Source organism: Podarcis pityusensis, assembly GCF_964106645.2.
Source record: "Podarcis pityusensis genome assembly, chromosome: 7".
NCBI classification, from domain to species: Eukaryota; Metazoa; Chordata; class Lepidosauria; order Squamata; family Lacertidae; genus Podarcis; species Podarcis pityusensis.
Window position 1 is genome coordinate 1,856,189 of NC_138031.1, and position 27,846 is coordinate 1,884,034.

A 27,846-nucleotide genomic window follows, 5' to 3' on the forward strand; every position below is an offset into this window, starting at 1 on the left:
GAGCAAAAGGCCCAAAGGGGAGCTGCCTTTACGGAAGAGTATGGGAGCACAACTAGCAGGTGGCTTCTCGCCACCTGTTCAACGCCATGCATGACCTGGAAATCTGCCCTGTGTGACCCGGCCCTCCGTTTCAGTGACTGACTGGCCATGTGGACATGCTTCCTCATGTGGGCCCAAGATGCCCCACAAGAGGGTGAATTTAGCTGTGGGGCAGTTGGTGGGAGAGATTCTACTCTTGCCTAAAAAGGTAAAGGACCCCTGACAGTTCAGGCCAGTCGCAGACGACTCTGGGGTTGTGATGCTCATCTCACTTTACAGGCCGAGGGAGCTGGCGTTTGTCCACAGACAGTTTTTCCGGGTCATGTGGCCAGCATGACTAGGCCGCTTCTGGCGAAACCAGAGCAGCACACGGAAACGCCGTTTACCTTCACACCGGAGCGGTACCTATTCATCTACTTGCACTTTTTGGCATGCTTTCGAACTGCTAGGTTGGCAGGAGCAGGGACCGAGCAACAGGAGCTCACCCTGTTGCGGGGATTCGAACCGCCGACCTTCCAATCAGCAAGCCCAAGAGCCTCAGTGGTTTAGACCACAGTGTCACCCGCTGTTTTTAGGACCCACCTTATTTTTAAAATTTTTTAATGTTGTGTTTCAGTACTGCAACCCACCCTGGGACCTCTGGGTGAAGGGCGGGTAATAGATAAATAATAAAAACATGAGTTCTCACCCACAGCTCAAATGAAACCGAAATATTTAAACTTATCCATGCATCCTACTCCATGACAAAAGCCTAGAGACTGTGTGTCCCACTGAAAACAGACACATCACACACACACACACACACACACACACCCATACTCCTCTGCGGAGCCATTATCAGACTTACCATAAGCAAAGACCGCAGCAACATGATCTGAATCCTCCTGGTTCCCAAATCCCTGGAGGGGAGCAGAAAAGAGCTGTACTTTAGATCAATATGGCTCCGTGATCCAGTTCACTCACTAGAGCTGTGCATGTTTTGAGTGCAAGCTGCACTTCTGCTGTTGTTTCCAGCCACAGCCACGGCCGGCTACTTAGTTTGGGCAAGTCCCCATCGCTCTGTGGCAAACCCATCTCTCAAGCCACGCACACCATACCCAGATGCGTACAGAGCAGACTGGCAAAGAACATTGCGAGCAGCAATGTTTTTTGTAATTCTCTGCCAGATGGCATTCCAGGAGTCAACTCTAAGAGAGGAGAGGCATGTCACAGACGCCTTCTGCTTACATTCCAGCTAAGTTCATTACGGCAGGTGTAATATCCCATTTTTAATCTCTTGCTATGATTCATTACTGGCAACCACTTCCTGCCCACTGATACCTGGAGTGACAGAACGCCCTGAAGGGCCATTCCTGCCATACTAGCGCTGAGATACACACGGACCAACTAATAAGTCACACGTGCAAACTCAGGGCTGCTGCTGACACATGCCGTGGGAAGGAGTCAGAAAATGACCAGGGGCAACAAGTAAGGGCAAGAATGACTTATAGGCATGCATCTTGCAAACTCCCTAAGACCTCCTTCACCATTCCTGCATGAATGTTCTGGTTCTTGGGGCAATTCTGCAGGAAGCCTGTCGGGAAAGGCAGGACCAGAGACAATCCTCAGTGAACTAAGACCTCCTGGGCTTGTGAGCCATGCTCATCCGATTCTGTCACCCTCAGATCACCTCCTCTCTTAAGCAATCTCACACATTCTCCTTCTGCAGGCAGCCACCCCTGGAGTCTGGAACTCCCAGACCTGACGGCTACGCAGTGCCACCTCTCTCCCTGCTTTCGGAATTATTTTTTCCTGGGAGGCCTTTGGATCAACCATAATCCTCATTCCCACACCTGAAACAAATACTTAGTATGTGTGTACTGGGAAAAATGATCAATTGCAGGTGCTTAATTGTTTTTTATTTATAGCTAATCGTATCCCTAAGGGTTCACCAAGGGATCATCTTCCCTCAAAGCCAGTGGAATTGCAAAGACAGCAGGAAGCGCAAAAGGCAGGCCACAGTTTTAAGAACCACCAGAGTTCTGGAACAGGCAAGAGGAAAAGTACAAACCCCAACTGGCTGGTGTCCACAGTCTGAGATGCTGACCCAAACACAGGGACCTTCCCCATAACGAACATCATTATTTCGGAGCGCTGGTAATCTGGGAGGTTGCTGCCAAAGAAACCTACGGAACGGAAAAGGGAAGGATGAGGCAACGCTGGGCCATCTGTTCATAAAACAGAGAAGGCCTGAGAATTCAAGGATTAAATTGGGTCCACATCACCGTCTTCCTCCCACCAGATCTTCTGAAATAACGGCTGCCTTGTGTTAACAAATCTGAGTCACTGTCTGGTTTGGACAATCTCCCCCAGTTTATGAAGCTGGGAATCAGAGTCTGGCCCAAGAATTCCTCCCCTCCCATGTGGGCTTCAGAGCACTTCATTCCAGTGTTCCCTGATGTCCAAACTGAGAAAATCTGCTTTAAATGTTAGTTAATCTTGACATTTAGACAGTCATTAGGCCTGAGTTTCCTGGTTTGGATGTAACAGGCAGCTCTGGCTTTAAAAAAAAAACCAGAAATGAAACGTTGAAGCCAGCACACGGCTGAGGAGGAGGAGAGGAGCTGCTTTAATAAGCTGAAAAAGATCACCCAGACCAGGCCAGCTCCCCTTGTGGTTTTCTTCTGAGAGGTCTCTTAGAAAGGCTAGGTTTATTCTGAGCCCCACAAATGTCTGTTATTCCCAAGGTGAAATGACCCAATTTCTCGAAACAGAACAGAAGCACTGAACTGCATCCCATCTTGGTAGAAAGTTCTTCTAAGCACTTTGCAAGATGAAACCAGTGTGGTGGCTGGTGTCATAGCTACAGTCCTTGTGGTGAGGACCTGGGTTCAAAAGCTCAGCTCCATTATGAAGCTCCCCCCCCCCCCAAAAAAAACGCAACACAGGATTTCAATTTTTTGCTAACATACACCCACCTAAGGGGGAATTATCTGACTGACTCACCAATAGTTTGAATGATGGCATTCTGGACGATCTTTTCATCGCTCTCTTTTGTGCGGCTGTTGAGGCTACCTTTGCCATCAGAGTCTTGGCCCAGTTCAAAGTCCACACTCAAGCTCAAGTGCTTCAGCAGCGTGTTAAACACCTCAAGGACAGTCGGGCCTGTGCAAAAGACGACAAACACATCAGCCGGAATCTCGTTTTTCGAGGACAGGGAACTTTCACAAAACTGGAAGTCAGAAGCAAAGGCTATTTAGATATTATCCAAATATCCAAGGGCAGTTAACAATAAAATAACCACAAATAATATAATAAAAACTGAGAAATACATAAAGTCCATATACAGAACATGATGATGGTAAGAATACCCCGCCCACTCTTGGTCGCTTGCAGCGAAATATAAGAACTGTATGACAGGCTCCCAAACATCAGATAAATGTTTTGATGTTTTTCCTGACATCAATATCTATATGCAGCTTCCCTGCCAGAGTATAGAATCATAGTTGGAAGGGACCCTCAAGGTCCTCTAGTCCAACCCCGTTGGACTAGATTCCTGCAATGCAGAAATCTCAATGAAAGCATCCATGACAGTATAAAATCTTGTCTGCAGCAGTATTTGAAAACACCCTTTATCATGTTCTAACAGGTGTCTGTGAGCCCCTCTACACATGCCTGTATACCCACAGCATTCCACTTCGTGTGTGAGGCCAGCGCTCTCTTCTTAACTGGGCCAGGATGCAGACAGTTGTGACCAGGGAGCACAAACAGTATCCAGCCTCAAAGTGCCATCCAACACATTTCCCTCTGCTGTAGACCAGGCCAGGCTCCTTATCTACACAGCTCAGGGCTGGCCAGCCTAGTCTAGGCTCTTGCTTTGAGATGGGGGGGTTGAGAGGTGGCCTGAAAGTGTGTGCTTTCCCCTGCTCTCCTAATCTTTTTGCAACTGGAAATGCCACTGAAGAGTGAACCTGGGACCTTCTGCGTGCAAAGCCAGAGGCCCCTCCTTTACCACTGAGATATGATGGAGCTATAAAGGGACGTGGGTGGCGCTGTGGGTTAAACCACAGAGCCATGGACTCGCCGATCAGAAGATCAGCGGTTCGAATCCCCGCGAAGGGGTGAGCTCGTGTTGCTTGGTCCCAGCTCCTGCAAACCTAGCAGTTCGAAAGCACGTCAAAAGTGCAAGTAGATAAATAGGTACCGCTCTGGTGGGAAGGTAAACGGCGTTTCCGTGTGCTGCTCTGGTTCGCCAGAAGCGGCTTAGTCATGCTGGCCACATGACCCGGAAGCTGTACGCCGGCTCCCTCGGCCAATAAAGCGAGATGAGCGCCGCAACCCCAGAGTCGGCCACGAATGGACCTAATGGTCAGGGGTCTCTTTACCTTTTATGATGGGGCTATGAGGCAAACTCAACTGCCAGGAGGAACTGCCTCCAGATTTGGTGAGGGTTTCTAAAATGCATGCATGCAGCGTTAGACATGGGTAATGTAGTGTCCTGTGCAAGGCCAAAATCTGACTCCTTCCCTCCCGCCAAGCCCACCCTCCCAAATCGAGGTAAACAAGTTGCAGGGGCTTTCGGAAAGAGACACGAGGCTCTCACGAGGTCCTAGAGATCTCTCATCTCCTCCCCAGAAGCTGGGAAAGCACTACAAGGTTTGGGGGGGGAGGTGGGAGGACTTTAGGACCCTGTAAGAGCCTGGCGCCCCCTTCCCAAAACCCTGTGCCCTTGGCTCAGTGCCCAGCGTGTGCGCACCGCTTGCACATCCCTAAATCCGCCCCATGCATGTTTCAAAGTACAAATTCCATGATAAAGATGCCAGTGCCCACATGTGGAGCAAAGCATGATGTCTGGCCAAGAGGTTCCAGGGCTTTAGGACAATGACACTCTGCACCTCTTACTCCTCACTAAGTTCAGACTCCAGAGCAACAAAAAAATCAAACAACAAAAGCAGTTTGTCGCAACAAGCGAGCACCAGAGTCAAAAGAAGACCAACAAACCAGCAATCTGTCACGTCAAGTTTCCGTTTTGGAAAAAGCCAAATTAAAAACATCCACCAACTGGAAAAAACAACGTGTAGAAGTCAACAACGGAAAGACAACCAGGAGAATCCACAGGGTGCCTGTTCTGCAACACGGGCATCCTTACTATCTGGGTATCCTGCGGCCCCCACGTCTTCCATGCAGTGATTTTGACACCAGGCTCCATCACAAGGACTCCCTTCCTGAGACTCCATTTATTGCACACAAAAATATCCTGGCATTCGCTCACCCTCTTCCCCAAGGACCACTCGTCCTTCCTGCTTCACGGTCGCACTAGGACTCCTGCCTTTGCTCTGAGAGCCTGAGGCTTCCTGCCAGGTCTACTTCCACTTGCCTTCTCTCTCTCTCTCTCTGTCTGCGCCTACAGATCCTGCATTTTATCTGCAGACCAATTAGCAGTAATTAGTCCTTGCACACTGGGTCACACCTCTGTTTACTGGAGCTACTTCCGGTCACAGCTCTTTGAAAGGGATAAATTAACTTTAGCACACATGCCCCAAGGCTGTCAAAAGGAGATTCTGAGAATATGATTTTTAATAAAAAGAATATTATTTAATAAAATTAATAAAATTATTATTATTAATAATAATAATAATAATAATAATAATAATAATATACCACCCTTCATCCATATTCTCAGGGCAGTGGGCAGCATTAAAATACAAGTCAAAAACACAAAATACATAATAAAAACAAGGAAAAAAACCAGTAACTCCAATAATCTACTGTTCTTCTACCGGGGGGGGGGGGGGGTAGATATATGAGGAAGGAAACCAGAATTAGACATGGCACTATCTATTCCACATTTCGATAACCAACTAGCCCTTCCAAATACTCCCAGGTTTTTAAGCCATCCTTAATTAGCTGGTCTCACCAATGGATCCTTTAGCAGCAATGGCCACAGCCTCCAAAAGGACCTGGATGATACCGGCTCGAACTCGGGGAGAGTCTCGTTTGCAGCAATCAAGGTGCCCCAGGATTTCCTGTATCACATGATGAGAATACTGTGCCTGGGAAGGGGAAGGAAACAGCAAAAGCTCATTATAGCCCTTCAAAATTACAGCTATGGCTCCAGAGTTGACCGTGCTAACTGATAATACCAAGGCACATTCACACACCACCAGAGAACCCAGTGGATGAGCCAGGCTGTATTATACTCTAAAGAGGCGTTTGAATAAAAGTGAGAGATGACAGAGTTTGAAGAATAAAGAGCACAAAGCGGGGAGGGTACACAAAATATTCTTTGGAGGTCCAGAAAAGGCGCTGTGGGTTTTGAAGACAAATTTGAAGGAACAGAAGGAATGAAATTAAATTTCACAGTAAAGGGAGCTTGAATTTCAAAACAGATGGAGGGAATTCATCCTCAAAGCGAACTCTATTAATTTCCAGTCCAGCAGAGAACAAGTATCTTTAGGATGTTTTCATCTATCCTTCTGTTTTTGAACAGTATTTCCCTAAAACCTGGCACCTATAGTGAGTTCAGTTTTGTCTATATTTAATACATTTTATCCCAGCTCTCCATCCCAGTATGAGGCACTTAAGAGTAGCTCACAATCAACCTATAAATTAAAAAATAACTGAAACCAGATACAAGCAAAACAGATATATCTATCAAACTAAAAAGCAGAGAGGGCAGGGGAGGTGTGTGGGTGTGTAATTTATGTATTTTAAATACTATGTTGGGAAAGATGGAGGGCGCAAGGAGAAGGGGATGACAGAGGATGAGATGGTGGGACAGCGTTCTCAAAGCTACGAACATGAGTTTGACCAAACTGCGGGAGGCAGTGGAAGACAGGAGTGCCTGGCGTGCTCTGGTCCAGGGGGCCACGAAGAGGCGGACACAACTAAACGACTAAACAACAACAACAAATACTATGTAAACTGCTTAGAGATTTTGAAGATTAAGGGGTATATAAATCCTGTTAAATAAAACTAAACATACAGATGGAGGGACAGAAAAAACAGTCAACAGAAAACCCTGCTAGAACAGAAACTATTTTTTTCACCTCCCACACCATGAGAGGATACTCAAGACATATTACCTTCAACAACACTACAAAATATGTATCAGGAACTTGAGAGAAGAGAGTTAAACGGCAGAAACCAGACGCTAATGATAAATTCTCCAGCATGAACACCCCTGAAACGATTATGATGGACCCTCCAATGTTGCAGAAGCCTGACCCTGCAAACAACCAGAGGGGCGTCTGCTGGTTCCAGCCCTAACTTCCTCCTTTGTCTTAATGGATTATTGTTGACTGACTATGAAATAGGTACAGGGTAAACATACCTGTATGGAGTACATGATGATTTTGAAGCAGTGGACAGCAAATTCATTGGGGTCCCACAGTCTGTGATGGTCTAAATGTCTGTTAAAAACAAACCATTATTAAGCACCTGTAGCAATTTCAACATTTAACAATGGGCTTGTTCGGATGTCAAATCCTAGTTTGGCTGTCGCATTACTCTAAGAAGCAGCAGCTGGCATGAATAAGCAACCACTGTATTTAAAGGAATTGGGGCATTCTGGAATGAGGGGTGAACTTTTAGGGATGCTTCTCCAGGTGCATTTTTGTAAAAAGGTAAAGGGGACCCCTGACCATTAGGTCCAGTCGTGGCCGACTCTGGGGTTGCGGCGCTCATCTCGCTTTATTGGCCGAGGGAGCCGGCGTACAGCTTCCAGGTCATGTGGCCAGCATGACTAAGCTGCTTCTGGCGAACCAGAGCAGCACACGGAAACGCCGTTTACCTTCCCGCCGGAGCAGTACCTATTTATCTACTTGAACTTTTATGTGCTTCTGAACTGCTAGGTTGGCAGGAGCAGGGACCGAACAATGGGAGCTCACTCCGTTGCAGGGATTTGAACCTCCGGCCTTCTGATCAGCAAGTCCTAGGCTCTGTGGTTTAACCCACAGTGCCACCCACGTCCCAGCATTTTTGTACAGATGTCCAAATACAAAACATATGCTTAGTGTAAGAGCTATGAGGAGTGAATGATTATGTAAACTGCAGGTTCCCCCTTCAAAATATTCCTACAAAGTGACCAAGAAAGGATTGAGGCTGCAAATCAGAAGGGGCAAATCACAAACTATTTGCCCTTTGTAACTGATGTAAGCAAAGAAGATTGTTGAATGTCAAACTATGTAAGGACTTCTGGCTGATGAGTAACCTCCAGATCATTACTTGCATGCCAGGGATTTTAAAGATGGTGACTTGGAAGGTAGGCTCCTGTTTCAACCACAAAGCTTTCTCTTCCAGGGATTATCTCCACCCTCTTCCCTCTCTTTGCTGTTGCTTCCCCATTCTATCCATGAGGAAAGGGCTCCTGCCACATAGTCCTCAGCCCAAGAAAAGCACGGAAGCACAACAGCCACTGGCTGTTCCAGAGCATCCTCCGTCCTCCGCTGTGCGGATGCAAGGAGTATTAAGCAGCAAATGGCTGTACCAAATGTCATTGCACCATCTGGCTTGCTGGCTGGAATTTCAACCAGCAAGGATGACGAGCAAGCAAAACTTGATGTATTCAAATTGAGGAGCACAGGCAGGAAGGGGGCGATCCCATATCATCACATACAGCATCGCTTATTGAAGCTGAATGTGGGGGGATTTTATTTGGATATGTATTGTATCCTGCACACACAGGGCCATCCTATTTTTATCCTGATATTAATCCAGGAAAGCAGGTTAAGCAACCTGCTCAGAGCCAACCTAAATGAGGACTGAACACAGTCAAAGTCCGTACTCTGTCCACTACACCAAGCTGCTTTTTGTTCTTTTGGTTAAGTACATCTTCAGGATTGGCTTTTGGCTCATGGGACACAGACAGTTATATAGTAATAAATAATAATTATAATTATAATAACAATAATAATTTTTATTTATACTCCGCCCTTCCCGGTTCAGAAAACTGGGCTCAGGGTAGCTAACTGTTAGGATATTTCCGTTCCACCTTAAAAGGGAGCAGGCTTTGTGAGTCAGAGTCTGCACATGTCCTGTTCACAGGATGTTTATGTTTGCTATTGCTTTCGTTTTCTCTCTGTGTCGTAGACACTAAAGCAGGCAGTCATGTTTTTCTGTGTTCTGATCAACGCTGAATAAACTTGTAAATAATGCTCTCCTGAGTGCAACTTTTGGCTGTGCATTATCTGCTGATAGAGTGTGCATGAGCTCTGGAATGTGGCAAGATATTTTCTAGAAACTCATGTCGCTGCGTGCCTACGGGAGGTCGATGGATCATCCGGCAGCCGGCTTGGGGGCCATGATGGATTTTATCTCCCTGGCAGTATCCCAACACTAACAACAAATTTAAAACACTTAATTGATGCAACAAAAAACAGCATGAAATACAGTATAAAATATGAATAACAATAAATTCAGAATTAAAAATCAATTTAGGGGGGAAATCCATCCAATAAACATTAGAGGATCACCAGGGCTAGCTGGCTAAATTAGTCCTATTTCGGCCAGCGAGGAGACCAGGGGAGAATTAGCTGTGGGACCCCAGAGCGGGTAATCTTCATAAAAAGGGGAGAGGTAGGAAAGGAAGGGGAATAAAAGATCAGGCTAAGTTCAAATTGAAAGCCAGGCCCTGTGGAAGGAAGTTAAATCCTGCAGGGCCCTGGTCTCATGGGACAGAGCATTCCACCAGGTTGGAGCCACCACTGAGAAGGCCCTGGCCCTGGTGGAGGATAATTTGACTTCCTTAGGGCCCGGGACCTCTAAAGTATGATTATTCATGGACCTTAAAGTCCTCTGCAGGGCATACCAGGGGAGGCGGTATATACAGTGCTTGTTTTCTTTTAAAAAAATGTTGAGAGGTATTCTCATTTTCCTACTCATATTGAAATACTACCCCTCAATGAGGCCAAACTTATTAGATTCACAAAATGTTTAGGGGTATGCGTACCCCTGTGTACTCCTAGAAAAAAAAGCACTGGTTATATAGCAATATGGAAGATCAGAACAGCTGAGGGAAACATAGTGTTCTAGGGGCTTTTCAGCAGCCACAGCCAGCCTTGAGGGAGTTTTGCCAACTATTTCAAAGGCATTTCCTGCCCCCAGGAAACTCTTAGAGGATTCTGGAGATTTCCAGCACGACCCCCTCAGGCCCTAAGATCAGCAGGAGAGACCCTGTTGGTGCTGCTGCTGCTGCCATTGGCTTTTGCCCAGTTGGCACTGACCCATGGCAGGGCCTTCTCGGTGGTGGTTCCTCATTTGTGAAAAGCCCTCCCTGGTGTGGTGCTCCTGTCGTCCTCATCATTAACGTTCAAGGGAAAGGTAAAAACATTTCTCTTTACTCAGGCATTTGATGGCTGAAAGATACTGTTCCTGCTAACCTTGAAATTACAAGCTGCAGGTGTATGTGGTTGGTTTTAATTGTTTTTAAATATGTTTTGATTGTTGCTGTATTGCTTTAACATTACATTATTACTTTACATTTAACATTAGCATTGCCGCCCTGGGCTCCCTAGGGAGGAAGGACAGGGTAAAAATGCAGTGAAGTACATAAGTAAACAGATGCTTACGCAAAGACTGGTCTCACAGCATTATTCATGTTTCCATAGGTGGCGCGGCCCAGCAGCTCCCTGAAACAATTCTCAGCCAGCACAGCTGGGTTCTCCTCTTTATCGCCTCCTGTTGGAGAGGAGGGTGGCCCAATCCGGCTGCAAAAACAGGCACACACATACACACACTTGGACAGGGTTGCCAGGCTTTGACATTGTGCTTCACTGCCATGACAGATGATGCAGCCACAGCACCTCCTGCCCACACCTAACCCCTCTCCTCCTCCTCCTCCTCAGGGCCAGCAAAGGGCCCAGCCCCCCAAGAGACAGGCATACCTGTCGACATCTTCAATCTTCTGCATATTATAAAGCAGCGAGGGAACAATCTTGTCCATATGCTGAGGCTCCCATATGGTGGCTCGGAGCTCGTCGTTTACGGTTTTGCGAACCACCCCCTGGATGCCCCTGATTCCAGCAATTCGGATCCTGGAACAAGAAACAATGGCATTTTCATAGAAGGGAAAGCTGCAGGATCCCTGCATTTTAGCTGTGATCCCTGCACTGCAGGGGGTTTGAGTAGGGGAACCTTGGGCATCCCTTCCAACTCTACAGTTCTATGGAAGATGGAATGCCCAGAGCTTAAGCCCAAAGGCAGCAGGGCTAGCCAATCTGATTACTGAGACCAGGGAGCAAATATCTCTACGCAGGCATATATATTTGATGAAGACACATAAGGAGGACATCAAAGTCCAGACTCAAGCATATAAAGACAGGAGCCAGCATGACTTTTTCTTTTCTTCTGCCCAGTTTCACCCTAACCTCATTCAATGAATGATGGGCATACCTGCCCCTGGCAAGGAAAGGAGTCTTCTATGTCAGTTTTATCCTTCCTGCCCTTCTTCTAGTGCCCCAGCCACCTTCTGTGTTTCTTTAAAGTGCTGATTTATGATTATGCATTTAAACAATCAAACAGCATTTGTTCTTACAAAAAAACTACAACAACCCAGTCCACCAGCACTCTCAACATCCCCTTTTGCTTCCAACTGGCAGAATGTTCTCTCCAACAGTTCAATGCTCGAAGAGACAAAAACATGATGAATACATTTTCCAGAGCAAAGTGGCTCAGGTTATTATTTACTTATGTTTGCCCCCACCCCTAGGGTAACAACCCATCTCAGATGACTATCATTTGGGTATTGAGCTTCATGGACTCTTGGGTACTTGGTTTAAGCTACAAGAGCTTTTTGGTTTGGCAGAGGCTTCCCCGGCAAGCCTCAGCAGAAAGACTCGATACTCTCTGAAAAGGGCACATGAATTAAACTCCATTGACGGTGCTTGGCAGAGCATGAATGGAGGAAGATGCTGAGCTTTGCCATTGCAGATATTCTCAATAGCCTGGAAATTTAGAGAGCAGATACCGGAAAGTGCTCCCGTCCCTTTGTCGCACATTGTTACTTACTCGTTCCGTATTTCCGGGTCACTGTGGCAGGAGTGACACATGCCACTGAAGCGAGACACAAAGAAGTCATAGCGGCGGTGATAGGAAGGCGTGTCCTCCTCAATGTTTGCAAATTTGACGAACTGCAGAAGAGGACGGAGAAATGGAGAGGATTCAGTACAGCTTCAAAGCAATCAGAAAGTTGGCATCACCCAGCCCCAAAATGCTGCAATCCCCGACTACAGTTGAAATTATCCAGAAAGTAGCACCATTCGTAGTTTATTGCATGCAGTGGGTGGAAACAAAGGAAAATCACTTCTGTTATTCATCCGTCTTTTTTCTAAGCATTTCTGACTGGCTATCCCTATATTATCATCATCATCCCCTTTCTTTGGTGGGGAAAGAGGTCGGGTGCAAGGCTTTCCAGGAGGGCAGCCCTCTCTTCATACATCCCAAACCTTCAGGGCACCGGAAGCAAAAGGCACAGATCTTAATCCCACAGAGCAAGACAGCCAGCCGCTTGTCTTTAAAATTCCCCAGGTCTTTTCCCTCTGGCAAACCTTTCTTCCAATGTGGCAAGACCTGGTATTTTTACCACATCAGGACAACTCTCTAGAAACGCTCCAGCACCTGGTAAATAGTATGCAACAGGGAGTGTGTCTTGCAAGCTTCACTTTCTAAAAAACCACCAGGTTAGTAACTTGATAGCCTGCTGCTGCTGAATCCAGTATGCTAGGGCAAATGTTGGGATGTTACCCAGTAGTTCCTCTCTTCTTTGGGGACCCTTCTCTAGTTGCCTCACCTCTGGAGCTCAGGTACTTAGCAATGGGGCAACTCCTGTGGTTGCACCTCTAGCTATGAAGTAGCCTCTTCAGACACGTTCCCTGGGCACAGTTTAGAAGCAAATCACTTCTGTGTGCCCAGGCTTTTAATAAGTAGCGTGGTCAATTTTTAAAAAGCTGCCTTGAAATGTTACTGGTTTGTTTGTAGCACCTTTGATGTTTTAGGCTCTATTCTGCTGTGTTATTGATTTGGTATGTTGGTTTTATTGGATTTTAAATGAGGTTTTGTGTTGTTTTGGAAGCTTCTTGTACATTTTGTTGAAATTGAAAGAGGATATAAATATTTTAAATACATAAAAGTAACCTGGAGCATCCCTGATACAGCACTTGAGCTGAACCAACCTGAGCTCACAAGACCCTTACCCTCACATTGGTCCTGTTGGGTGTCCCTATCCTCAGACCAGGCCTGACTCTCAAAACTTTCTTGACTCCGTTTCAGCTACTCCTTGCTTGCTGCAATACACTCCTACACTTTGGAGACTGGATTCTGTTACCGTGAAACGGTATCACAGGCAGGACAGTCGAGAGTGCAGAAGCAGAAGGCACTCAGAGCTCATCACTAATGCAGCAGTGATGACGAGGGAATAGAATACCTTTGACTTGGAAGATAAAGGGCAAGCTAAGCTTCTATTTAAAGGCTTGCACAGATCTGCTGGAGAAATATAAAGAGTGGATTTCCAGCAGGCTTTCTAAGTAGCCAACTCACACCTTCCACAAGAACCATGGCCAGAGGGAAGGGTTTCTTTCTTCCTAACCTGTGTCTCTGAGGGCCTGACTTAATCCACCAGATGTTTGGGAGGTTTCTTATTCCCCCTTCTATGCTTAAGAACCGGCCATTATCCCACCAATATTTTTAAATTTATATCCCATACCTTCAGCACAGATTTATGTTCCCTAGGTAGTAGAGTAGTAATAGGAAACCAAAAGGAACATTGAAAATAGCAACAACAACCATGTATACAAACTGTACGGCAAATCAAAACAAAACTAAATAGCCAGATTAAAACTGAGGGTGAAAGCAATCCACCCCTAAATTAAAGGATGCTTACGTTAGCAGTTCTTTAAAGTTGGAGGAAACAGAAATGTTTTTGCCTGGTGCCTAAATGAGAGCGGGGGCCTCGAAGGGGATATCTGCCAAAAGTGAGGAGCCACCACAGAAAAGGCTCTGTCTCCGGTAATCACCCACTTCATTTTTAAGATTTTTAAGCACAATCCATTTCATGGTATGCAGTCAGGGGAGGCTCAGGGACGACATGTGGCTAGTCAGAATCATAACCAGGGAAGAAGGTATGCAGCCTTGCAGCTTGGTCACACGACCAGGGGTTTGGAAATAACTGCGTTCCTCTCTGCCTCTTCCTATCCATATCCTCTGTGCAGCTCCCCAAAGGCCATGCCAGGGAAACGATTTTTTTTTAAAAATAAATTTTATTTTATTTTTAACAACCACCAAAACACAAACAGTGAAACCCCCAGGCAGCTGATACATTGGGTATACAATATTCAATAATATACATATTCAATAACGACAACATATTCAAATTAACCCTATGTACACTTCTATATACCTTAACAGTCCTCCGTCCACAAGGTTTATTTAACTTTTAACACTTTAATTGCCCCAAATTGTTCAAACCTACTCAAATAATTCAATATCTTCTCAAACTAATCCTCCTCTTTCTCACTGACCTTAAACCTTTTCAGCTTGGTCACACGACCAGGGGTTTGGAAGTAACTGCATTCCTCTCTGCCTCTTCCTAGCCATATCCTCTGCGCAGCTCCCCAAAGGCCATGCCAGGGCAACTAAACTGACTCCAGACAGTAGGAGAACCAAGTGGGGGACCCAAGGAGCGTTCACTCACCGAGTTGGTTCCCAGGACTTGCAGCCTCGGTTCTCCAGACTCCAGAAGCTTGGCCACCATGTGAAGGAAGCTCTCCACAAATGGCTTGATGCTTTGAGAATGGCAAGCCATGAGCAGCTGGTCTAGGGCTTCCATGGCAATGAAGACATACCTGCATGCAGAGAGGTGAGCACAGGCCTGCTAGGAAAACCCCCTGGCACGGTAGCCCACAAACTTTTCTACTAGCTGGCCTGCATAGATATTATCTGTTATTGTTAATCTGTGGCACACTGAAAGCCCAAAAGCAGGGAGGGGGGAAGAACCCACCCTCTTCCCATTTACAAACATCACACAGCCTCCTTGCTTGGGGTGATTCTCATTTGCCACAGGAAAGGAGGCCTGTACTGGCAGGGCGGGGTGGGAATGAGAAGCAAGATTTGAAGTGGGCGTCAGCAGAAGTCTTACCCACAGCGGTGTCTGACAACATCTCTGCTCAACCTCTCTGCTAAATAGGCACCGATCCGATCAAGCTTTTCAGGAGCAGATACGGCATAGAAAGTCAGTTTCTCCATATCTGCTTTGACAAGGCCATCCTGCACAGGTAAGAGAAAGTTCAAGGAAACAACTTTGAAGATAAATTTGGTTTGTATTGTACAAGCTGATATTTACTACAGTTGATTTTATGAGACTTACGAGGCTAGTCTAATCAAAGCATACATTTTAAACTACCGTATTTTTCGCTCTATAAGACGCACTTTTCCCCTCTTAAAAAGTAAGGGGGGATGTGTGTGCGTCTTATGGAGCGAATGCAGGCTGCGCAGCGATCCCTCTTGCTGTTCTGGCTTCTGGGATTCAGAATATTTTTTTTCTTGTTTCCCTCCTCCAAAAACTAGGTGCGCCTTATGGTCTGGCGCGTCTTACAGAGCGAAAAATACGGTATATTGTGTGAAACTCATACGACGTGTGCAGCTATATCCATACCCATAACTAGTGCTATCTTACATAGCATCACAACCTGCGTGATTTCACAACGTTGAAGTGGCCAGCTGGCCAACCTTGCCAAGATAACATCTTTAAACAAAAGCTAAAAATGAAAAAATTGCCTGAGCACGAAAACCTCAAAACTCCCTACAACCCCTCCCCCCACCCCACCCCAAATTAAAATACGGACTGCAAGGGCTCGCTTACTTTTGGATCTTCGGGGAATATGTTATCTACCAGGCGCTTGTAACGGGGGCGCAAGGCCGCACAGCAGCAGCAGACTCCTGCAAAAAACAAGAACCACAATGAGAACCAAACTCTGTGGAGGTGGAGCCCCTTTTTTTCAGAATGGAATCTCCACTCGCAATGACACCCACATCCACAATTCGCAGGCTCAGGTACATGCGCACTTTTGTGAGAAAGTGTCCCACAGGTGTAGGTAGGTTCAAGAATTTTAACAATGGTTTTAATAGTGGGGAAAGCAGCAACTTTCAACAGATGAATGAAGGGCAGCAGTGAAAACTGGCTCTAAAACTGGCTTAAAGCTGCACGGCTTCCCCCCCTAGTGGTCATGATCTGAAAACAGGCATAGGCAAACTCGGCCCTCCAGATGTTCTGAGACTACAATTCCCATCATCCCTGACCATTGGTCCTGTTAGCTAGGGATGATGGGAGTTGTAGTCCAAAAACATCTGGAGGACCGAGTTTTCCTATGCCTGTTTTCAGATCATGACCACTAGGGGGGGAAGCCGTGCAGCTTTAAGCCAGTTTTAGATCACGAGATACAGCTTGGCACACAATGGACTTTAAGGTGCTTATAGATGTGGTGACTTTTAAGCCCACACATAATTATGTACGTGTTTCAATTATCAAGTCTCTGCTGTAAAACAAAGCAGCGTGTGTGTGTGTGTGCGCGCGCGTGCGCACACAGACGTTATTAGCTTGTGCACATAATTTTTTAATTTTTTTAATTTATATTTATTAAATTTGTGTTCTGCCCTTCCTTTGTAGATCTCAGGGCGATTCACAGCATAATAGTACAAGATAAAAACACAAAATCAAAGCACAGCAAGGAGATCTGAAACATACACAAAATTTGGGGACATCCTTTGAAATCAAAGGAGTGGTTTCACATGCTCCCAAAACCACACTCAGTTTGGAAAGATGGGTAGAAAGTGTATCCAATTCACCAGCAGAAAAAAATGCAAGATATCCATTTCCTCTTTTGATATGAATATGCGAGGGAAAGATCTGCACAAAGAAAGAGCAGCTGAACTGAACTTAAGGCTGCAGCACCTAGGAGTAAGCTCTGCTGAACTCTACGGGTCTGACATCATTATTATGTTAATATATCCACATCTCTCCTTTCTCCCAAGTTGGAATCCATCTGCGTAAATCCTGCTCAGGACTCATCTGTAAAGGGGTCTTTCCCTGGCAAGCTACATTCAAAGCCTGGAGACAGAGCCAGACTCTAGTCTGTGATCCCTTGAACTGATTGTGGAGATTCTTGAATATATGGGTGGACTTGCATGAAAACAGCCAAAGATACACGCTTGGGCCCAAGGTAACAGCATTTTAATATCCAACTTCTGCGTTCTTCGAACTGATCACCAATGGCACAGTGGTCAATTCTGAAGTGCAGGAGCTCATCAGGGAAGTGGCCACAGCCACATTCCCAAAGAGAGTCCAAAAACACAGCAGCTACATTGACCTGCAGCTGCAGCAGCAGCATCTAGCAGAGTTACCTAATGTGGTGCCTTCCTGATGGTGGCGGACTACAGCTCCCATCATCCCCACCCAACACTAGTTATATCCCGCTTGGACTACTGCAATGCGCTCTATGAGGGGCTACCTTTGAAGGTGACCCGGAAACTGCAATTAATCCAGAATGCGGCTGCTAGACTGGTGACTGGGAGTGGCTACCGGGACCACATTACACTGGTGCTGAGAGATCTGCATTGGCTCTCAGTACGTTTCCGAGCACAATTCAAAGTTGCTGGTGCTGACCTTTAAAGCCCTAAACGGCCTCGGTCTCCACCCCCATCGTTCAGCCCGGACACTGAGATCCAGCGCCGAGGGCCTTCTGGCGGTTCCCTCATTGTGAGAAGTGAGGTTACAGGGAACCAGGCAGAAGACCTTCTCGGTACTGGCGCCTGCCCAGTGGAACGCCCTCCCTTCAGATGTGAAGGAAATAAGCAGCTATCTTATCTTTAAAAGACATCTGAAGACAGCCCTGTTTAGGGAAGTTTTTAATATTTAATGCTGTATTGTTTTTAACACTCGATTGGAAGCCGCCCAGAGAGGCTGGGGAAACTCAGACAGATGGGCGGGGTATAAATACATTATTATTATTATTATTATTATGAGAGATGATAGGAGCTGTAGTCCAAGAACATGTGGAGGGACACTCTGTTGGCTGTCCTTGCAAAATACCAATTCATTAGGATCAGTACGGTTGCAACCCAAGGCAGAGTTTCTTGAGAAGAGGCTGCACTGAACTCACGTCATGCTCACTTCTGACTGCAGAGGTTCTGCTTGCAAAATCCATCAAAGAAGCTCAGGATCTGTTTGATTTGGCAGGGAGGCAGGCCAGGGCCTTCTCTGTGGCAGACCCTAAGTTATGGAACTCGGTTCATGCACACTAGCAGACTATGTAAATTATGTTGAATATTGCTTTCGGAAATGGGAAAGAGTGGGGTGTGAGCTGGAACAAACTAGAGACGTAGCTGCTTCCATGGGTCTAGCACAAGGGTGGGGAACCCATTTTCCATCTGAGGGCCACATTCCTTTCTGAGCAACCTTTTGGGGGCCACGTGCCTTTGATGGACGGGGCTGGAGACGAAAGCGGGCACAGCAGTGGATGTAAGTTTCACTTCCATTCTGCAGGCAAGTTTCTACTATGCTCCCTCACCCACCCCTCTCCATCCTGGCAAGAGAGGGGCATTGTGGGAGTTCAAGGACACAAACCAGCCCAGAAAAAGCACTGGGGGGCATTCCAAGGGCCAGTCAGAAAGGTTAGGAGGGCTACCTCTGGCCTGAGGTTCTCTGATCTAGAACACCCCACTCAAGAATTCAGAAATGTTAATTTTAAAGTGGACATTTGTCCTTTCCTGTATGCAGTTGCCTTCCCTCTCCCCCTTTGCAAATTCCTTCCTTCGGTCTAATATGGGGCAAGCAACATTAGCTTCCAACTGGTCAAATTTCCAAGATTTCAGCACACAGTTACACTCGATCAAACCAAGAAAACCACTATGCTACCATGCAAGGAGGCAGCAACGCCAACGTTAAGTGTATACAGTTATGGTACATGCCAGCAACTGGTCCACACAGTAAGAACAGACTTATATACCTGGAGAATATGTGTCTGGGGAGACATATGTAGGGAAACAAGCAAAAAGCAGCTTGAAATTATATCTGCAGTAAAACCAACAGCACAGTTTACTCCACGTTTGAACAAGAGGCTCATGTTAACATCTCTTTTCACGCTGCCCCCCCTTTCAACTAAGAAATAATCCAGCGGGTTTGCTCAAACTGCATGCATTGAAGATATTAAGAAGAGATAGAGGACGGTTTGAGTATACAGATGTTTTTCAAACTTTCAAGAGAAAGCAATGCTCCTTCTCAGCAAAATAACGGAACGGGTGTGCGGGAGAGAAGGGGAAGAGAAGGCGCTCTGAAGAATTCACCTACCAAGGCACACGCATGGGCCTGGTTCCCAGTCAGGATTGTAGTCATAGGACTTATCTTGCTCAGCCACAGGAACTGCCACATACGTCTTCATCCTGTTCCCTCCTGGCAGTTCTGCAGTTCCTCCTTTCTTTAGCTGCCCCTCTACGCCTTCCTGGCTCTCTCCTGCCCGGGCTCGGCAATGTCAAATTCAGGTAGAGGCAGCACACACTTATCTAGCTAGCCCTGCACGTGACAGAAGCGCCAAGGGACCCTGCACATGAGAACGCCGCGTATCCAATTGCACCGACAATGCCAAGCTCTGGAAATGAAAGAGAGCGCCTGGCCCCACACGGCCGGGGTCAGTGCACCTGACATGCATGTAACTAAGCCTGGCCACCTTGTAATGAGACGCACAAAAGGAGAAAGGACATTTCTCCATTGTCCTAATAAGAAGCTTAGCCTATTATTTACAGCCGAATAAGCGTAGGGTTAAAGGAGAAAGGAAACAAACTCTCTCAAAATACTACCCATAAAAAAAACTGCATTAACATTTGCAGAAATAAGGCTAATACAGTTCTGTGCAGAAATATATGTACACACTGTAACCCAGCCACCCACATTGGTACAGAGGGCTGGCTGTTTAATGCTGCTAGCAGGACAGGCGTCAAATAGCGCTCCGGGCCAGACAGCAGCTTGCTGCTGCAGCAGCTTCTGTGCGATAACCTTTCAGATACCTGCAATTGCTCTCTTGAGGAACGTAAGATTAAGGGATGGCATGATAGAAACCTTCAGGTATCTGAAGGGAGCAGAGTTGCTCTCTGCTGCTCCAGAGAACAAGCCTAGAACCAATGAATAAAAACTATGGGGAAGCTAAACATTAGGAGAGACCTTTAAATGCTAATACCTATATAGCGGAAGAAAAATGGACCATCTCGGGCAGTGTGAGGCTCTTAAGACTCATAGAATTGTAGAGTTGGAATGGACCGAAGGGTCATCTAGTCCAACCCCCTTTGCTGGCAGTATTTAAACAGAAGCTGGGCAGCCATGGGTCAGAGATGCTATAATTGCAGTCTGCATTGCAGACCTAGCTTTGAGCAGGGAGTTGGACTAGACAAACCCCCAGGTCTCTTCCAAAACAATGACTCTATGAAAAGTTGTAACAACTGAGTAGCCTTGCAGAATAGCACAGCCAGTAAAAAACAGGATTAAAATATACTGGCATTTGGGGATGTTTTTGAACTGCGGGGCCTCAGACACCCACCAAGAATCATGAGTTGGGGCCATATAACCTTTCTCCTCCTCTGGTTCCATCATGATTATTACTACAACCTATTGTAGTCGAAACCAGTAATGTATGGCCAAGGTTTACCGGGAGGTGGTGCTGAGCAGGGCCTTCTCAGTTAAGCCCCTTTCTTATGGAACGAAGTTGTGATCAGATTCTCTCCCTTATTGGGGACATCGCCTAAAACCACATTTAATTTTGCTAGCATTTGGTGCCTAACTGTACAGTGTATCAAGAGTGGGTTTATGAACTTTATGAACTGATGCTGTCTTCAGTGTTTAAATTGTTTAATTATAATTTTTATACACACACACACACACACGTGTGTGTGTGTGTGTGAGAGAGAGAGAGAGAGAGAGAGAGAATGGTTTAAATTGTTGTTAGCTTCCCTGGCTCCATTTGGAGGAAGGCAAGAGTATAATCATAAGCAGCAAATAAATAACTAAATCTATTTGAAGATCATTCTTGATACAATTTTAGAAAAAGCAAAAGAGCTCACCACATCCATGCAAGCAACCTCCAAATGCTATTAGCCTTAAGCTTGACATTCACTTTAGCAGCCCGCCAACGCTCCAGAAGTACAGAACATTTCTTCTGTAATGTTGCATCTGCTGTATAGCCAATGTCATGTTGCTGTTTGTTATGTTGAAAGAGCTCCTTCTCTTCCTAGCCTGAGTGATGCTGATCAACTGCTGCACTCAATAAAAGGAATACATTGTTCACACTTGAAAAGCGTACTTTAAAAGGATCTCTCTCTCTTTCTAATCCATTGTCAAAGACAGCCAAGACACAATGCCAGCTACAGAAGGAAATGTTGTGGTACTCATGTGCACACACAAAAGTATGAAAAAATATTGAAATCAAAGGCCATTGTATTTCACTAGTTCTGCAAGAAGGATCAAGGCTTCTCACACACAAAGCATCTTAGAAATATCTGAATAGAAAAGTATTGATGTTTCTAAGTCACTGAACTAGGTGTTTTTAAAAAGGGGCACCACACTTGAAAATGAACGGTCTGTCTTTTAAAGAGAGGTAACCCTTTTTCCCCCTAGACCAGAGCTTCTGAATAACTTAGAAATTTTAAAATGTTTTTTTTAAACAGGGATAAATACTGATTTATTATTATTATTATTATTATTTTTAAAGGGAGATATACCCAAGCATACAAGAAAATAAAGAAGCACAAGAATACAAGTAGCTGAGCTACTTGCCCATCTTGGCCAGTAATTACTACAAGGGATTTCCCATTTCTGTGCATGTTTTAATTATAGTAGCCACATCTAAAGACTGCATGACTGTGAACCTCAGTACTAACTGCACACCAGTTATTTCCTTCATCAAGCTTTCGTTTCAACTGTGTGAATATTTATTTCTTGACCTCTCTATTATGAATGTCTTGATAAAAAAAAGAGTTAGCCAGATTTTACCGATAAGTGTCCATTTTATTTTCTGCTAAGTATTTAAATAGCAGTTTTTGCTCTGCACTGGAGGGAGTTCCACTTTGACTGCTACATTTGCCTAGCAGCTTAAGACTCAAGCCCTCTAGCCGCTAGGAGTATTCACAAGAGCAGTTAATACATTTCTGGATGGCAATGAGCACGTCTGCTACAACGTCTGAAGCCAGAGCTCCACGTTCAAAGATGCCTCACACTTGCCACGTTTTGTTTCTGCTTTTCTTTTTCAGAAGAGATTTCCTCCGAAGGACCGAATCTCAAATTCTCAGTGCAAACGCCTTACATTTCCAACAGGTTGCCATACTTACTGCCAGGCATTGTTGATGGGAAACTTGGCTCCTATTTTCCACCATGCGATAAACTGCAAGAGAAAAAAGGAAGTCGTCACGTCAAAGCCATTGACTTGGTGCAGCTGATGCTGTTAACAGGCTTACAACTAACTCCCGCTGAACAGTGAAGAGAGAAGAAGATCCCATTGAAGACATGGAGCTAAGCGCTCAGCCCCCAGAGACAACCCACCCAGCCCCTAGTCCTGTTCACAAGCAGTGCTGGATTTACATATAAGCTAAACAAGCTATAGCTTAGGGCCCCACTCTCTTGCGCCCCCCCCAAAATTCACTATTAATATACTTCTTCTTAATTGTATTTCAGTTCCACAATTGCTTTGATAAAATACATCAATCAGAATTCACATTCAGAAACAAGGCAGATCTTTCAAAGCAGCATGAAGACATAAAATGAAGGCCAAAACAAAACAGATTAGCAAGAGCTAAAAACCTGGGAAAATAGAAAAGTCTTTGCCCAGCTCCAGAAAGACATCAGAGTAGGCACTGGAGAAATCCTCTATTGGGTGAGAATTTCAAAATTCAGGTGTCACTGCTAAAAATGCCCTTTTCCCAGACAACTAACCACTGCCTCCAGGTGATGGGGAACCTGGAGAAGAGGCCCTCTCTGATCATCCAGGAGTTAATATTTAGATCTTACACTGATGCCCCTTTCTGTCTTGGAGGAGCTCAGAGCAGCTCCCCTTGGGCTGCCAGGCTGTCTTTCCACTCAGGCTGTTCGCAGGGCCAAATCTGCTTAGCTTCTAAGTGAAGCCGTGCCATGTGCCTCCAGACCTTTCGAAAGGCGGAGTCCGATACACAATTACATGAGAGCAACTCCCACTGGATTTAATAGCATTCTCTCCCCAAGTAAACATGTCCAAGATCACAGGGTAGGCGGCAGAAGTCTTAAACAGGCTCCACTCTATTAGAAAAGAGAAACTGCCCATTTTTAGGGTATCACCGTCCAACTCCTAGATATAAGGCCAAATAATGTTAGTTATGGGACGCAGATGGCGCTGTGGGTTAAACCACAGAGCCTAGGGTTTGCCGATCAGAAGGTCAGCGGTTCGAATCCCCGCGACGGGGTGAGCTCCCGTTGCTCGGTCCCTGCTCCTGCCAACCTAGCAGTTCAAAAGCACGTCAAAGTGCAAGTAGATAAATAGGTACCACTCCGGCAGGAAGGTAAATGGCGTTTCCGTGCGCTGCTCTGGTTCGCCAGAAGCGGCTTAGTCATGCTGGCCACATGACCCGGAAGCTGTACGCCAGCTCCCTCGGCCAATAAAGCGAGATGAGCGCCGCAACCCCAGAGTCGTCCGCGATTGGACCTAATGGTCAGGGGGGAAAGATTGAGGGGACAAGGAGAAGGGGACGGCTGAGGATGAGATGTTTGGACAGTGTTCTCAAGGCTACCAGCATGAGTTTGACCAAGCTGCGGGAGGCGGTGGAGGACAGGAGTGCCGGCGTGCTCTGGTCCATGGGGTCAGGAAGAGTCGGACACGACTAAACAACAACCACCTTTACCTTTTTAATGTTAGTTATTAAGCTTAACGCTATTAAATTTGGTTATTAATACATTTCAGTGTAGGGTTTGGAGCAACTGCATACGTGCCAGAGTTCAGTGGTGCAAACCTTTCTAAATCTTGCCTTGGGGAAGCTTTCAAGTAGAGAAATAGGATGCACTTCAACTGGATAATTCCCTTCTCTGCACAAGTCCCAATGAAATGGAAAAAAGCTGAGCAAGGGCATGACCACAGCTTTTCTGAAGCTCCTGAGAGCCGCAGGGGAGTTTGCGCAGAACTCCGAGGTGAATTATGCCTTAGTTTTCTACACAGGAACTATATTTTCTACATCCCTCACAATCAACATGCATCCCTTCTGACATTCCTTTCTTAATGTGATCTTGTACAGAGCTCATGAAGGCAGGGGATGGACGGACTGAGAGATACCCACCTGCATTTTCCATCTGTCAGAGCAGCAATATTTTAAAGAAATGTTTTAACTCTGCCTTTATGATTGGGGCAATCAGCAACAGCACATGGTCATGCTAGCTAGCTAATTTATGTATGTTCATGCCTTTTTTGCCCTTTGAGACAAAGCCAAAAAGATAAATGCCTCTTTGCACAACTGTGGGAAGAAGGCACGTGTACAGCAGAAGCAAAGGAACACAACAGAGGAAGCGAAACTATGTCTGTGGGTGGTGTCAATTATGCAACAGCTTCCCTGGCTTTTGTGGGTACATTTCTGCTGTCTTGTCTATGAGCAGCATGGCTTTAATTAATGCCTCTGATTTCGTGATCGGCCATACCATAATCAAAATTCAATCTTAATGACTGTCGGACCTCAAAGGCCAAAAAAAAAAAAAAAAAGAAGAAGAAACCATGAACATACATAAAATGAGCTAGCTAGCTTGACCATGTGCTGTTGCTGATTGCCCCAAACATAAAGGCAGAGTTCAAACATTTCTTTTAAAATATTGCTGCTCTGACAGAGGTTAAAAACAATGGAAAATGCAGGTGGGTATCTCTCAGGCCACATCTTGCCTTGCACAAGAATAAGTGGGATGGAGCAATGTGGAAATGGAACAGACTATGAAGGACAGACTCCCTGGAAAAGACCCTGATGTTGGGAAAGATGGAGGGCACAAGGAGAAGGGGACGACAGAGGACGAGATGGTTGGACAGTGTTGTCGAAGCGACCAACATGTTTGACCAAACTGCGGGAGGCAGTGGAAGACAGGAGGGCCTGGCGTGCTCTGGTCCAGGGGGTCACGAAGAGTCGGACACGACTAAACGACTAAACAACAACAACATGAAGGACAGATGATGCGCTAAGGCGCATTAAACAAAAACTGCCTTACAACAAGTTCTATTACTAGTAGCGAAATAACATTATCAAATGCATGTCCTCTTTTTCCAAGGATTTGACAGGGCAGCGTACACTGGATTGTAGAATTTTATCCTCACAACAGCCCTGCAAAGTAAGTTAGACTGAGACATAAAGAAACCGGATGGGTTTCGTGGTGTTTCATCTACTGCTGGCCTTCCAAAGATTTATTTTGCAGGCAAAACGAAACGAAAACGTGTGAGGAGGACATGCAACCACGTGGATAGGAAGCAGAAGATTTTAATATTTACGCAATAGCTAATAACTTGAGCTGTTAATTTCTGGGAGCTTCTGCTTGAGGATCCTAGAACTGATACTCAGATGGACTGAAGTAGATTAGGGATTTTATGGCTCAGCAGCATCTAGGCCATAGGGCACCTTGTACTAGAGTATGTTACAAGCAGTTGTTCTGATTATCTAAAATCCAGTCAAATGCTCCAATACCTGGGGCTCATGTTTCCCACCACATGGGTGCGATGCAGCAGACTCCCTCGTCAGGTACTCATGTTCTGGAGCATTTAAACTACATCTGCATTCAAGCTACACCTGCCCTCCTTTAGTCTACAAATGTTTCTTACAGAGCAGCTAAATTTAGAGTTTTGGAAACAAAAGGTTGGGATCTGCAGCAACTGTGAGGATTCTGCTGCTCTGGTGACCCCAACATATGTTTATTTTTTACTACAGAGTGACAGACAAGAACTAACTGAATGAAACAGTCAGAAGGGAAGCAAACAGTTCACATCCCTTAACGCCGGATGCATCATACGGTACCCAGGAAAGCTTGTCGCCAGTTCCCCTTCTTCACTCAGAGACAGTATCTAAATTGCACAGACTAATGGACAGTTGGAGCTGGGACTCTGGAGGCCAGGATTCATCCCAGTGCCACCGTAACCTTACAAACTGTCTTAACAGCAAGCATGGGGGGAAATATGGTTTTAAAATTGTCTAAAGACCTCTGCCTATTCATTATTACAGTGGTGCAATCTGCTATCTACCCAGACAGATAGCTGACTGGAAAACTGTACTTCCCACTCTACTTGCTACAAGACAAAACTATATTATTTTAGGAAAGGCCATGCCATCTGCATCACCTCATATGTAGAATACAGAGCAATCTGTGTGACTTAACCTATATAGCAGCCATGCGTTTAACTGGCTTTCCACCCAATTATGGTTTTCTTTTTGCCTTATCTGACTTTTAATCACAACCTTCTCTGAATTAAAAAAATATGTTTTTGTTTAAATGCCCCGATTTAAACAGTGCACCAATGCCACCTTTTCAGGGGAAAAAAAACCTCAAAATACATTTTCTTTTCAAGACATCATGTGAATAGAGAAAAGGGAGAAAAAGAACGGCAATCTTTAAAATATTCATTGTGAGAGCTGTAAAAGTGAAAATTAATGGCAGTTTGTAATAATAATATAGTCTTGGAGGGGAGGAATACCTTACCTTAATGTTTCTTTACCAAAGGTGAGTTTGGATCATTGCATCCTTCTCAGAAACAGAGGTTTCCAACACTATGCTCAAAAAAGGCTGGTTTATTCTTTGTTCCATAAACACATGTTCTTTTCTTTGTGGAAAAAAGTTCTGAAATGCCCAGCTAGAAATTCCCAACGATATTTTCCTAGAACTGTTTAAGGTAATTTTTTTTTAAAATCCTTCCTGCCTTGCACAATTTTTTCTAGAGGCAAAAACCGCACCCTGCAATGACCTTCCCACTACACCATCAGAGAAACTGTCACTCCGTGCCATCATTTTATCTCACAAAATCCTAGAATCACCACCACCCAACGCAATGAAGTACCCGCACTGTCACCCAACGCTGTGCCAAAGTCCTGACAATCACCCCAAGGAGAACAAAGCAGCCCCTGTCCCTCCACGCCTTGTCACTGATACAAAGAGAGAGAGAGAGAGACCCACCTTGGCAGGACACACAGGATCTTAGTGCGCCAGTTCCTCAGAGAGGAAGGACGGCACAGAATTATGCAGCCAAGGGCACAGCCCTAGATCCAGCCTCATTTGCAACACGGAAGAACTGTCATTTGCCTCTGCTGTGATTACAGTGCCAACAAACCCCGGAGCGTTTTCCAGTTTAGAAGGTGGGGGGAAATCACGACAATTTAGAACTATTTTAACCTCCAAAGAGCTACCTGTGCTCAGGGCAGAACATTTCAAATGATTCTAGGAATGAAGATCACATTTCGAGGGATCTGAGCAACCAATCAACAGTTGCACAGCCTTGAAATGAGATAAATGCCATTTTGGTCAACTAAAGGACCCCCAAATGCTTTAGAAAAGTGTATCACTGATAACTTAATGTGGAAAACTTAATGCAGAAAACCTATCTGTACACTTTGGCAGGCTTGTACAAACACGCAGCGACAGCACTTGCCTGGCAATGCACCAGAAGTGAGGGGTCCCTTGGGGTCACTTCAATTGGAGCACAGTCTCCAGAGAAAAACCCTGAGCAACATCATGCGCTGTTAAACTCTACCAGGATACACTGATACTGGCAGCTGCACTTTTTAAAAAACTGAGAGCATATTGTGGATTATAGACAATAAATA

The 27,846-nt window shown here is 45.5% G+C and overlaps 1 protein-coding gene across 5 annotated transcripts in view; it reads right to left on the reverse strand.

Annotated features, from left to right (window-relative positions):
* Positions 1–27,846, reverse strand: part of LOC308480771 (protein EFR3 homolog A) — a 50,632-nt gene that overhangs the window by 18,553 nt on the left and 4,233 nt on the right. For 2 of the 5 annotated variants that reach the window (XM_081012577.1, XM_081012578.1), the window contains exons 2-13: positions 22,378–22,430; positions 15,872–15,948; positions 15,149–15,276; positions 14,705–14,855; positions 12,025–12,146; positions 10,902–11,051; positions 10,587–10,724; positions 7,352–7,430; positions 5,936–6,071; positions 3,025–3,183; positions 2,090–2,204; positions 887–938 (exon numbers count right to left, since the gene is read on the reverse strand). In XM_081012577.1, the coding sequence (XP_080868703.1) occupies positions 887–938; positions 2,090–2,204; positions 3,025–3,183; positions 5,936–6,071; positions 7,352–7,430; positions 10,587–10,724; positions 10,902–11,051; positions 12,025–12,146; positions 14,705–14,855; positions 15,149–15,276; positions 15,872–15,948; positions 22,378–22,387 (1,317 nt within the window). In that variant the 5' untranslated portion in view covers positions 22,388–22,430. Of the gene's footprint in view, positions 1–886; positions 939–2,089; positions 2,205–3,024; positions 3,184–5,935; positions 6,072–7,351; positions 7,431–10,586; positions 10,725–10,901; positions 11,052–12,024; positions 12,147–14,704; positions 14,856–15,148; positions 15,277–15,871; positions 15,949–19,013; positions 19,029–21,114; positions 21,308–22,377; positions 22,431–27,199; positions 27,221–27,846 lie in introns of those variants that run through there. The other 3 variants (XM_081012576.1, XM_081012575.1, XM_081012579.1) reach the window with 3 other exon arrangements.